Source organism: Protopterus annectens, chromosome 7.part0 (genome assembly GCF_019279795.1).
Source record: "Protopterus annectens isolate FY-2018-M chromosome 7.part0, PAN1.0, whole genome shotgun sequence".
Lineage (NCBI taxonomy): Eukaryota > Metazoa > Chordata > Ceratodontiformes > Protopteridae > Protopterus > Protopterus annectens.
The window spans coordinates 169,397,946-169,410,729 of NC_056739.1; the positions used below are offsets into that span (position 1 = coordinate 169,397,946).

At 41.0% G+C, this 12,784-nt stretch overlaps 1 protein-coding gene across 2 annotated transcripts in view; it reads left to right on the plus strand.

The window, feature by feature from the left end:
- Positions 1-12,784, plus strand: part of LOC122806316 (cryptochrome-1-like) — a 401,673-nt gene that overhangs the window by 240,816 nt on the left and 148,073 nt on the right. For both annotated transcript variants that reach the window (XM_044076633.1, XM_044076634.1), the window contains one exon: positions 430-581. In XM_044076633.1, the coding sequence (XP_043932568.1) occupies positions 430-581 (152 nt within the window). The remainder of the gene's footprint in view (positions 1-429; positions 582-12,784) is intronic.

Consider the following 12,784-nt stretch of genomic DNA (forward strand, 5'->3'; position numbering starts at 1 on the left):
TAACAGACATAAAGATGGCCAGACGTGCTGCTGCTGGTTGACCAGTACTTGCATTAGTTTTCTACATTGGAGAGGTCCACTTTTCTAACCTTACTGCTTTTGAGTAGGTTGATTTAAATCGTTTCAGAGGTTGACCAGACCAGCTGAGATCCCTAGACTTTTCAGAAGGGATACTGCATAAAAGAGAATGTGCAGTAATGTTGCTACGATTACTATATGGAGATGGGGTACGTGCAAATTACTGATTTGAGTAAATGGTAAAGCATTCAGGAATATCTTGTTTATAATTGGCACAGCATTATTCATTTTATTTGTAGGTTACAGTATATGAAATGTATTTTACTGTTAAGGTTGCAACACAGGTTGTATTTTTCTGTATATGAAATGTTTGTGAAGCACAGTGCTAATTGCAAATGTTTATTTATGTAGGTATTTGAAGACTTGCTTCTTGATGCAGACTGGAGCGTTAACGCAGGGAGCTGGATGTGGTTATCCTGCAGCTCTTTCTTTCAACAGTTTTTTCATTGTTATTGCCCTGTTGGATTTGGGCGCCGGACTGATCCCAATGGTGACTATGTTAGGTATGTTTCCTTCCAGTTGTCACTGTCCTTTTCACAATGGAATAATAAGTAGAATCTTCTGGAAACCTCCAACAAAAAAATTAATTATGTTAGCAGTAAAAGAACAGTTCTCAGTTTACATTTTAGAGCTGCAGATTAGTAACGTTATTCAGATAACACCAGAGCAGAAGGTGAATCGTCATGTTTGTCCTACTGGCAGATGATGGGCGTGTACAGTAAATAATCGTATTGTTTTATATCAGTATTGCTCTGTTTACAAGTCTGTGACCTGCAGTGCTGGCGTGATATTATGTTGTGATGAGTACTGTCTGTGTGAGGAAGACTTTGTGATAGTGTCATTGCATGCATGTGTAATAGTACACAGTGTAGCGGCATGTGCTTTGTCATGTTTAATTGGTTTCAAAGCATTCGTCCTATGTCACCATTTCCATTTTTTGCTACTATATGCTTTAGAATGAAAAATTGCTCTCCTGCAAATTCTGTTACCATGTTTGTTTTTCTGTGGAGACTGACATTTTACCTCCTGTGGCCTTGCGTGCTATTTTTCACAGCATCAGATGACGGTGTGTTATAACTTTTGCCACGGAATGATTATGCAGATGATCTGTAAAGCCTCGCTGTCATGCAGATACCTTTGTTAGGTCAGATAATGAAAGGGAATGAAAACAGTGATGCAACATCCTTGCTGCTTGTGATTCGGTTCATCTGTTCTTCTTTTCCAAGCATTTCTATTCTGACATTATGCAGTTCATCTGTTTATCGTGGTGTGAATAGCAGTAAAAGGTTCTCACATTATTTGCTAAAAGCAAGTCTTCTAAGTGACTGTGTGGGCAAAAAGTGTGTCAAGGCCCATAATGGCATTTTGTGTACTGCATGACATTGGCGCACAAAGGAAAGCTTTGCCATAAATGTCTGCAATATTGCCAGGTGACCTGCAGATGTTAGCTTGCTTGACTGAAAGGAAAATGGTTCTAGCTGAAAGCTCATTTTGTGGTAACAGCAGGTGGATCCTACACGCAGCCCCAGAGCTCTGCTGGTGCACTGTCAGAAATACCACCAATCAAAAAGCAAGGCTTTCAAGACATAATTCTGTTTCATAAATGGCCTTGTGGTCTCTAAAGATGCTGAGCTAATGTTTAATAAAAAGGACTGAAGTGTTGTGCTTTGTTCTCCTCTTTGGTGAGCTGTAAAGGACCCAGAGGAAGCCTACACCTATATTTCTTTCTGAGGGATGTATATCGTGTGTACTTTGTACATCCCCTAGTTGATTAGCTTAAGAACCTTGATGATCAGCCTCTTCTTGGGGAGCTGTCTTTGGGCTCACTTTCCAGACTCTCCTCTGGGACTCTGTGGAGTATGTCGGGGGGGGGGGGTTCCTCCAGGTCTTCCTGTACCAGGTCTTGTATTTGAAGGCCTACAGGTATGAAAATACAGCACTAGGAACTTGGCTTGACATCAACACAGAGACACATTCAGGATTCCAGTGTCCTTGTGCTACCTTTAGCAGTCACTGTTCTAGGCAGAGGATCACTGTCACATGACTTCCAGTGCATAGGCATTGATTGCAGTTTCCTGCATGAAGCCACATATAAGATTTTTCCTGGAGCTTCTTGGAGTCAGGGGACCGCCTCCTACTCAGGATCACACACTGTTTCTGAGGACTTGAAGGCCATTATTTCTGACATGGTGAAAGAGAGTGATTCTTCACCACCATTTAGCTCCCCATTTGCCTGTCCCTCCTTTGAAAAATATGAAAGCTTTCAAAGCTCTTTTGGGACTGCCATGCAGCTTACATTCCTTCCTTCCCAGGAATATCTTAATGTGTATCTGGAAAAGGACGAAGTCAAGTAGTGTAATCCTGCCTATTAAGTTAGTCGCCTAGGATATTATTGAAGCAGGATAACAGCATGATGCACTTCTTGTAGGGTATGTGCTTAACATGTAACAGGAGCCATGTTTACACACTGCGTTTCTTATGTGAAACAGCCTGTAAGCTGGGATTTGAATTGCTACATAGGATGTACTCTTTGTGAACAGTGATAGGCATTCCATGCTTTCAAAAGTCTTGGTGAAGTATTATGTTGACTATGTTGGAGTCAGCAAATTAAGAGTACTAGATGTGGTGGAGCATAGACGGAGTAAATGTTTAACTAGTGTACTCTTACCATCATCTCTGTACTAAGGACAGATCTAAAGATCGGGGCAAGAGGAGAAAAATTCTGTTTGGAGATTGAGTAAAAGCTTAACTTTTCAAAGGGTTGTGAGTGATGCTAATGCTTGGGGATTGAGCCATGAAGTTATCCATTTTATTTAACATTTCTTTTAGACTGCCATGGAATACAAACTTAGCCTCCTGTGATCAGTGTGCAGGCCGTATTCTAAGGTGCCATGCTTGGTGCCTTATGTCATAGTGACCATAGGTTTTGTGGTTTTAAGAAATTAAGTTTTGTTACATGTTCCTAGTAGACTCAAGATATCGCGATGAATTCAGAAACTTAGCTGAGGGTAGTAAAACCAGAAACTGAAGTAGTTTAAAATGCCTTTTTCATGCTGAAATTCTCTCCTTGTGGTGAGGATACCAGCCCATGTTTCTGGGGACATTGGACAGGTCTTCAGTCATACCAAAAAGCATAGCTTCAGTTTTTTTTAAACTTCAGTAAGAGTCCAAGAGAATTAAACAATTAGTGAATCTTGCCAGATATTTGCAACAGATGTAGCTAGAACAGAGTTAACCTAGCATGTGACATCAACAGGACTTGCTGGAGAGAGCGAGAGAGATGCCTCCAAGAGGTTGCCTCTCCTCAGGAATAAACTTCCAGTACAGGTTAAACAGGGCCCCTCGTTAACCCTTTTTAAGCATAACTTGGACGATTGGATGAGAAACCGCAAATTCACACCCCAGGGGTTTCACCTGTGTCCTCTTGGATAGGGGCAGTCAGTGTTGATTTAGATCTACTTATAACATAGACCATGTATGTCTCTAGACCCTTAAGGGAACCAGGGTTGAACTTGGCTAGTCTTGTAAGGGCCCCAGGGCCGTTGGCCTAGTAACGTTCCATGAAGGTATAGGATAACTATGGTATCAGTGAGAAGTGGGGGTAGGATCATGGATGGGAAGATGGGATCAGTACCTATCACAGGAGTGTACCCTCTGGAATGTGATTTGCTGTTTGTCCTGAGCACGGGAACGTTTTTTTGTAAAGGTTCTGTTTAGTTTGTTCTTCAAGCCATTCCATGGAAGTAAAAGAAACACTGTAGTTGAACTGATCAGTTAGTGTTGGACCAAGTGTGATAACTTTGGGTATGTCAGGAAAGATGAGAGATGTTATTTTGCCATCATCTGTACTCTGCAAGAGAATTATAGGTGAAAAAGAGAGAGCCCATCCCTAGGAACATGGCTTGAAGCCACCACTGGTTCCAGTCCAGGCTTGTAATGTCCTGTCATCACCTTTGGCAGGCATGCTCCCAGCCACAGAATTGCTGTTGCCTAACTTCAGTGTGCATTTATCACATGGACTTTCCTGTCTGAGCTCAAGCACAAGCTTCTTCCTTGAGCTGCAGGACCCTTCTAGAAGTGTAAGGACTTAAAGCCATTGTAAGACCGGTAAAGATGGTAAAGCCTCACTTATCTGTAGTATTCCCCCTTATAACCCCTCCTTTTAATAAGATTCTGCCCAAAGCTTCTGGAGTGGACTTTCCTAGAGGCACTGTAGTTTTATCTTTGTCAACACATCAAATGCCACAGGCATTGCTATTAACAGGACAACCTGACTGAGACCTATCTTTAAGGAGTTAAGAAGTTTCATTCTGGATGTCCCTTTTGAGGAGAGCATCCTCTCCACCTGCTGTACCAGGACCTTGTGGATGACCTATTCAGGAGTCTGGCTGCTGTGGAGACCCTTTATGATCTTTTAAGCCCTGTCTACATCCTCCAAGTCCAGCCAACCCAGAAGGAGCAGTAAGCTTCCTTGTCAAGGGTGTAAGCCTCTGAATTGTTTCAGTGATGTACTGTGTCAAGTCTATATTTTTTTATGAAAGTAGTTTTGTGGAATATCACTTTTTTTTTTGTGACTAGGCAGTTCATGTCTTACAGGAACAGAATGTACTAATTGACATACTGATTCACACTTCCACTCCTGTTTTCGATGTCTGTATTCAGACACCATGTTTGGCTGCCTGACCAGACCTGTAATATTGGATAAATGTTTGTGTAATTGGACGTGGCCTCATTCACCCTTAGGGGAACAGTTCCTGATACCTAGAAACAAGCCTTCATTGTTTTCTTGTGGCTGTCAAGTTAGGTGTGAAGCTGCAAACCAGCAGGACCTGTACTGCTGCATAGAAGAGCTTGATGTAAAGCAGTGCTGTGCAAACTGGCTCCCCTGGATATGCAAGAGGGAAATCCCTTGACCTTCCTTTCTGTCAGGAACATGCTGTCTTCTCTGGTAAGTCAGTGGGAGTTTCCTGCAAACTGGTGTAATCCCGGAAAGTGATGTCTTGCAAACCTGGTCTCAAGTTGAGAGTACTTAAGGTTGAGGACTCCTGTTAAGTATTTATACACATTTAAATGGTAATGGTCTAGCTGCATTGATTAGCATGTCACATGGTGCAAAGAAGCTCCGTGGAGGTCTAGTTTCTACTGCCTGTGCGTTAGACCATTAGGGATGAAATGGTGTCATACTGTCAGAATATATGCCAGAATTCTGTCAGAATATATGCCAGAATTGAAGAAACAGTCTCAGTGGTGGACTATTTGCCTGAATTAAAGAAATACATCTGTAGCAGTAAAGAATATACTTTTTCAAGATTCTTTGTTTAGAGCCACAGAAGTGCTCCTCAGTGCAGCTGTGGCTCTGCACCCTCTTGTCCTAAAAGGAGGAAATCTGGCTAAAAACTGGGAGCTATGGATCCAGAAACATGGTTTATTTCTCGCTCCAAGGGGATTACCTGAAAGAATTGTGCAGCATGCCTGATTTTGTTGCCAGTAAAGAACCCGTAACAGTTTAACTGTTTCTTTCCGTAATGAAGAAAAAAATAACCTTACAATTAAATTCCATAGTTATTGCCAACACTGAAATAATCTGCCAGTTAGACATTATTAGAGCACAGTGTTACCATGTGAATGTAAAGACTTGCATATGTCACTGAACTCAAGACTAGAGCCGAACTGTGAATCTGGTAGGCTATATGATTTTCTAATAAGAAATAAAATAATGTGTGATGCAATACATTATGAAACAAGGGGCAGGGTGTTAAGAGAAGCAGACCTATTTTTATCAGGTTCTGTCAGTGTGTGCTGAACAAATGCAGTATGATTAAAAAAACATTGAGAAGATGTACATTTGTGAAATGAGTAAATGCCTTTGAGGTGTGAAAGCCATAAGGCATAGTGTATCTGAATGGAAAAGCAAGTGTGTTCATATGAATGTGCATGCCATTAAACAGAAATATAAAAGTGAACTATCTTTGGGTACTTAAGTTTCACAACTTGGTACACTGAAATCTGAAAATGGCACAAACAGTAGAACAGTAGTGCAGTTTAAACCATTGACCAGAAGTATCGAGAATTAAAGGGCAGATTTCTAGATTCAGATTGGATACTAGTTCACTGTGCAGTATCTGGTCAGATAGTACTTTAAACGTTTATAGCCGGCCTTAGGCATAGGCCAACTAGGCGTCCGCCTAGGGCGCCGCTCTAGCAGGGGTGCTTTTCCTGTGTTTATTTAATGTAGTTAGACCAGGATGGGGGCACCGGGTGATGTGGTGGGGGGCGCCATGGAGCCCTTTTGCCTAGGGCACCAGTTGACCTAAGGCCGCTTTGATATTCAGCAAAATGTGTGTACAGCTTTATCTTTTTCTGGTCATCCGGTGTCACCATTAGTTTAGAAATTGCTGACACATCAGTACCAGAATAAGTTCAGTCTCCTTTTTCAAATAGTTGCTTTTAAAGAAGTGAACTCTCCTAATGTTTTTGGGTCATGTGGCTTGTAGGAAAGTAGGGATGGTAGAAAGATTTCACAATGTAAAACCAAAGCTAGTATCTGTTCAAAGATAATCAGGGAGTCACAGAAGAGGCTCAGTCTGAACACTGTGTGTAGATACATGACAGTAATATACTCCTGCATGGCTATGCTGATTTGTTAACAGGTTTAGGAAGTTTACTGGGAGACTGCCCCACGCACAAATAAAACCTTATGATTTGCTAGTTGTTCATTATCCTAGAAAAATATTTACAACATTTGGAAGTAAAGTAGAGCAGGAACTGCAGAGAATGGAAAGCCAGTGTGTCATCAGGAAGCATTTAGAGCCAACAGAATGAGTAAATGATGCATCTCACTGTTCTAAGCAAGGACACACATCTGAGTACAATAGTTAAGGAAGAGCAATTTCTAATTGTTTATTTTTGAAGAGAGAGAATGAAGATAGCAAAATTCTAAGTTTTTTTCAGTACTAGAAACAGAACAGAGTTTCTGGCAAGTAATATCAGGCAAATCAAATTTTAAACTATGTTCATTTAATACACTGGTAGTTTGGTACAGATTCCGTTTTACTTCTGTTTATTCAGCGCCAGAAGTATAACAAAGAGCCACTGCCAGGGTCATTGAAGGCTTGACAGGGGCAGCAAATGGAATTGGTATATTAATGTTGGATCAGACACAAGAGCATCATGCAGACAGACTGATAAAGTTGCTGAATAGGTTGACAGCTTCATTTGTTAAATAAGAGCAGATGTAAAATTGGAGGCAAGCTAAAAATATATTGGTTGTATTCTACTGTTAGATCTGAAACCTGAGCCAGAAAAAAATCAAGCATTTTTACAAATGTCAGGGTTAGAAAACTTACTGATGGCGATCTTCATTGTCATTGTTGCAGTTACTGATAATGATTTTCATTGTCATTGTTGCAGTTACTGATGATGATCTTCATTGTCATTGTTGCAGCTACTGATGATGATCTTCATTGTCATAGTTGCAGTTACTGATGATGATCTTCATTGTCATAGTTGCAGTACTGATTATGATCTTCATTGTCATTGTTGCAGTTACTGATGATGATCTTCATTGTCATTGTTGCAGTACTGATTCTAGGTGTCTTCCTGCCATGCAGAAGCCTGCAACCGTCCCAATTTCCAGGATCTTTGCATCACCCCTAGCCGAGGAACATCTGAGTAATGGCATGTGGATGTTTGGGTATAAGAAGGGCATCAGTGGTACCATTTTCAGTTCTTTCTAGCAGTGCAGTCTGATGCACTTCATTGAGTGCCAGCTGTCTCTGTGTGAAGAGCATTTATAGACACACAAAAGAAATGTGTGCCAGTAGAACTTCTAGTGGTACTGTATGGGTTTGAGAAGTTCCATGCTTGTGTTTGTGGTAATTTTTTTATCCTTTTTACACCTGCTACCTCCTGACCATCAGACCCTTTCTTGGGGTCATAGGATCATAGGACGTTACTAGGCTATTGCCCTGAGGCTCTTACAAGCCTAGCCAAGAGTTTAGACAAGTCCAGCACCCAAAGCCTCTGTCCAGCAGGATTATTGGGCCCATTCATTCTTCATCATAGGGACTAGAACTGACCTGAAAAAGATTGTGTTTTAAGGAGGCATTGAGGGCTGTTTGGACTTTTTCTGTATGTGCCCCGTCTTCTGCAAGCACCTGATGATGTTGTGAGGAAGGGAGTACACTGTGTGCTGCAGTGAAGGATGCCCCTCACATCCTGAAGGAGCGTTTCCACTAGGGTAGCCTTGCCCCTACCTCAAACACGAGTGGTGGTTTCATCAGCCTGCACCAGGGAAATGTCTTTCATCAGCCTGCACCAGGGAAATGTCATCATCTCGTGTGTTACCTGAGTGTCCGTATTCATCTCACCCCTCCAGGGAAGCAAACAAGCTGTTCCCAATTCACTCCTCCCCTCACTGCCTAGCTTCCCTGGTGCCAGATCTACTATTGGAACCTTTGCCATCTGGGTCACAGTCAGGGCTCCATCCTTCTGTGCCGGGCTCTTAAGTCTGCTGCAGTTAAGATTATAAAACATTATGAAGCATAATTACCTCCAAGATTTCAGAACATTATTTAGTCTGCGGAAGCATAGGCTGAAAGTGATAGACACACATAGGTGCCAGAACCATCAGGTGAGTGGGGGGGAACCCCCCTCCCCACTTTCAACAGTTGCCCAGTAAGACTTGAAACTGCTGCTAGAGTAGCAATTACACCAAAATGTTCGCATTGGCTTTTCTGGGGGTAACTACAAGATTAGGCAGCTGGAAAAAGATGATTGATTTAAGTGATAGAAAAGCCTATACAAGTGTTTCCTGATACCAGTCAACTTTTTCATCAATAATTTTGGACAAGTCCAAAAATAACTGGTGAATGGAGGCTTAAAACCTGGGGAAATTTTTAAACCTTATTTATCCATTTCAAATTTTAATAGAACAGATTTTGCTTCGGCATGCATTTTCTGATTAAAAGAAGTATGAAATGTTGATGTCTGGTATTAGTAGACTGACTGTAATCCTCTGCATACCTCTCAACTTTTGCTAAAGAATTCTGGACAAAGTTAAAAATGATGGAGTGATTAAACGGCCAAAATCGGGGACAGATTTTAATTATCCCTCTTATAAACTTAGAAAGCTGCTAGAATTACAGGTTTTGCCTTAGTATGCATTTTCTGAAGGATATGAAGTCTCGGACTCTGATATCTTATTTAGTGGATACAGTCCACAGTGGTTTGCCAGAAAACCACAAATTTTATGAAGAACACCAGAAACATGAGGCAATGATTTTGACATTCTGTGAAATTCTGAAGAGTTGAAAAGTATGATCTTGAGGGATTTATCAGAAAGTCAAACATTTTACAAGGGACAGGGCAAAAGTATGACGCAAAATCAGGGATGGTCTTCAAAATTCTGGACAGTTCATTTTTTTATTGCCGTTTACCAGGTAATTGGGCTGGTCTGTTGACCCCTTTTATCTAACACCAGAGATCAGCAGCAGTAAAGATAACAATTTACACAAGTGCAGTAAGACATTATATTCATGTACATACTTGGTATAGTTAACAAGTGTGTTTAATTTCTATAAATTGATGCAGACCTGAGTGTTTATTGCCTTTTACCCATTGAGTACCAGGATAGGCTTTGGCCTGCCTGTCTAATAACCTGTTTATGCAGAATTTTCCACAGAGGTACATTTCACTGGTGCTAGACTAACTTCCAGTGTAATCATTTTGCTGTATTTAATTATTCTTTCATTCTCTTACACCCATTTTATGCTGTTCAGGATCATTATGGAGGTAGGCAGAGATTTCCTGACAAGCTAAGGGAGTCTTTCGGCTTTTCCTGGTTAGGGGTCACCACAGCAGAACTCTAACCCACTAATTATTGGCAGTGGATTTTTACGGTGTTGAGTTGTCAGCCCAGCGCCCAACCTTCAAAGAAGGCACACGCATGCACCTACCTGCATGTCTTTAAGGGTCACTCGACCACAGGGAGGACATGCAGATTCCGCACAGAAGGCGCTCCAGCTGAGAATCAAACAAGAGAACCTCTTGCTGTGAGGTGACAATGCTAACCGCTGCACCACCGCGGGCTGAATGACAAGCTAAGGGAGTAAGCCAGAAAAACAGTTTAGATTCATAGAGAGTCCAAGGCCGGCAAATCTTATGACCATTGATGCTTTGTCAGCATCCTCCATCAGACAGCACCTCCCCTTTTCCAGGAGGGCCGTACCAGTAAAACCCAGAGTAAATTTACACATCCTGTCACTAGTTTGTTTAAAGTAAGATAGTGAATTGCACTTCTTGCCCTGTAAGGGAAGTTTATTCCAAAGGTCTAGGAGGTGCTGCCTTAGAAGCATGCCTCCACTGAGCAGTATTTTCCTGTTGGTGAAAATTTAGGGCCCTGGTTCTAATACTGGTGTAGATATTGGACTTGCGGAGAAACCAGGTCTAGGACAACTGGGTCTCTAATAGTGCAGCAAACAAGACGGATCTCCTGTCAAAAGTTTTTAAAACACTGAATAAAGTGAAAGAGCTTCCATGATATCTTCATAGCTTGGGACGTTAGACCTGTGATCTTTTGGTTAGGAACCTTTAGGGTTATGATTAATGAAATATACCCCAAAGGGGGCATTGTACTTTATAATTGACCTAATTGATAAGGAGTATCAGAGAGTAATTACCTCTTAAGACATGAGAATATTCCTTTGACAATTTGGTGAGCTAAATAAAAGGATTTCCTGACATCTGTTGTTGCATGATGGTCAAAATACTGGGAGCTATCATGTCATGTATCTAGGTCCATGAGAAATGTTTTATTTTGTAGTTGTGTGTTGGCTGTACCATATCATGAGGGGGGGGGTTGTGTACTAAAAGTGATATTACACTTTTTTTATCATTAGTTTGAGCTGTTCTTTAGTACACAGAGTTTACAAGAGAGAGCTCATTCTAAAGCTTTTGGGTGTCGTACTGTGCCTTGAAAACCTTCAGTTTGCAAACTTCTGCAAGCGTTGTTAACCAGAGTCTCCACTTGGAGATCAGAGAAGTAAATACCAAAATGGAGATGTTCCAGCACTGAGCCCTGAGGAGATGCCACTGGTTACATCCATACTTGAGCTACCTGCAAATCGTACTGTGTGGGCTCTGTTTTTCAGCCAGTATGTTATCCATCTTACTGCATACGGGGTTGATTTTTAAAGCAATTAGCTTTTGTATTATGCCAGCATGGGGAATGGTGCTGAAGTTCACCATGTCAGGATGCACCACATGCATTACATGGACACCATCTATGGCCTTTGTACCCCTTTTGAAGAAGTTTCAGGTTAAACAGACAGGATCTACCACTCAGAAAGCCAAACTGTTGGGGGTTGATTCAAACCAGAGTCTTTGTCACAGTTTGCAAGGTTAGTTAAAATACACACCATGGTTTTACAGATGAGACTTGTAAGGCTGAAAGGACTTTAACTACCCAGGACAGTTGTAAGTCCACGTTTATGGAGGGGCATCACCACTGCAGTGTGGCCACTCATCAGGAGCAAAGCGAGTAACTAAAGCTAAGTTACAGTTTGTGGAGTGTGTCTTCAAGGATATGTTTAGCACTGTTATGCAACCAGGTATATGATATGTAGTTATAAATAAAGATACACTCAGAATCATTGCATACAAGAAGTCTGACAAAACCAACCATCTTGTATGTTTTTTTTTCTTGTTCAGATATTAGTGTTCAATGTTTTATAGAGAGTAGCAAACCTTGTTGATGAGATGTGATGTACTTAAATGGGTCATTCCCTGGCAATACTGAATATTTTACTGTTTTGGTAAAATGAAACCCTAGGAAAAAGGAGAAAGAAACGGAGGATTCTAAATGAAAGGCCATCAGTGGGAGAGTTTTTGATAAACTCTAGAACAGAAGCTGGTATTAAAAATGGAATAATTAGTGGAGCATGTAAAATATTGCATGATAACTATAAGAATCAGAGGAGGTTAGAAACGATTGGGAAGAGATTGGATCAGCAATTCACAATGAAACAATGGGAGGATATGTGTATGTCTCCAATATGCAACAAAATCTAGAAGATTTTTGATTTTTGCCTGGAAATGTTTACATATATATTCTATACACTAAGTAGACTCCAGAAAATGTTTCCTCAGGCAGACAGCAAATGGAGGTGTGAAGGGGAAGAAAGAGATAATTGGGAACATAGTTTCTGGGAATGCAGTGAGTTGACTGGTTTCAAGGATTCCCTGCGCCGGAGATGCTGGGTGGGCAGATTGGTCTGATGAGGGAGGTGATTTTTCTGAGCTGTGATACAGAATCAGAATTGCCTAAACATGGTAAGGCCTTGCTGTGTCTAATAATGTTGGCTGCCAAAAAAGCAATTACTAGAAAATGGAAATCAGAATCTAAACCAGCTTACTGGAAGTAGTGAATATAGTAACAGATATAAAACAACTGGAACTGAAATCTTTAGGAAGTGGTAGGAGCAAACTACTTAGGAAAAAAATGGGAGTTGAGAACAATGCATACAAGGGTGAAATTAGGTTGTGGCAGGTCTTCAATGAGCTATGTAATGTTTGTGAGAGAAAGATTTGGTAGATTATAAGTGAATTATAATGTTTGCAGCAGGGAGTGTCAGTATGGTTTGTGATGTAAAATGCTTGCAACTAGGATTGTGTTGATGTGGTTTTTCATTTATATAAATGTATGATT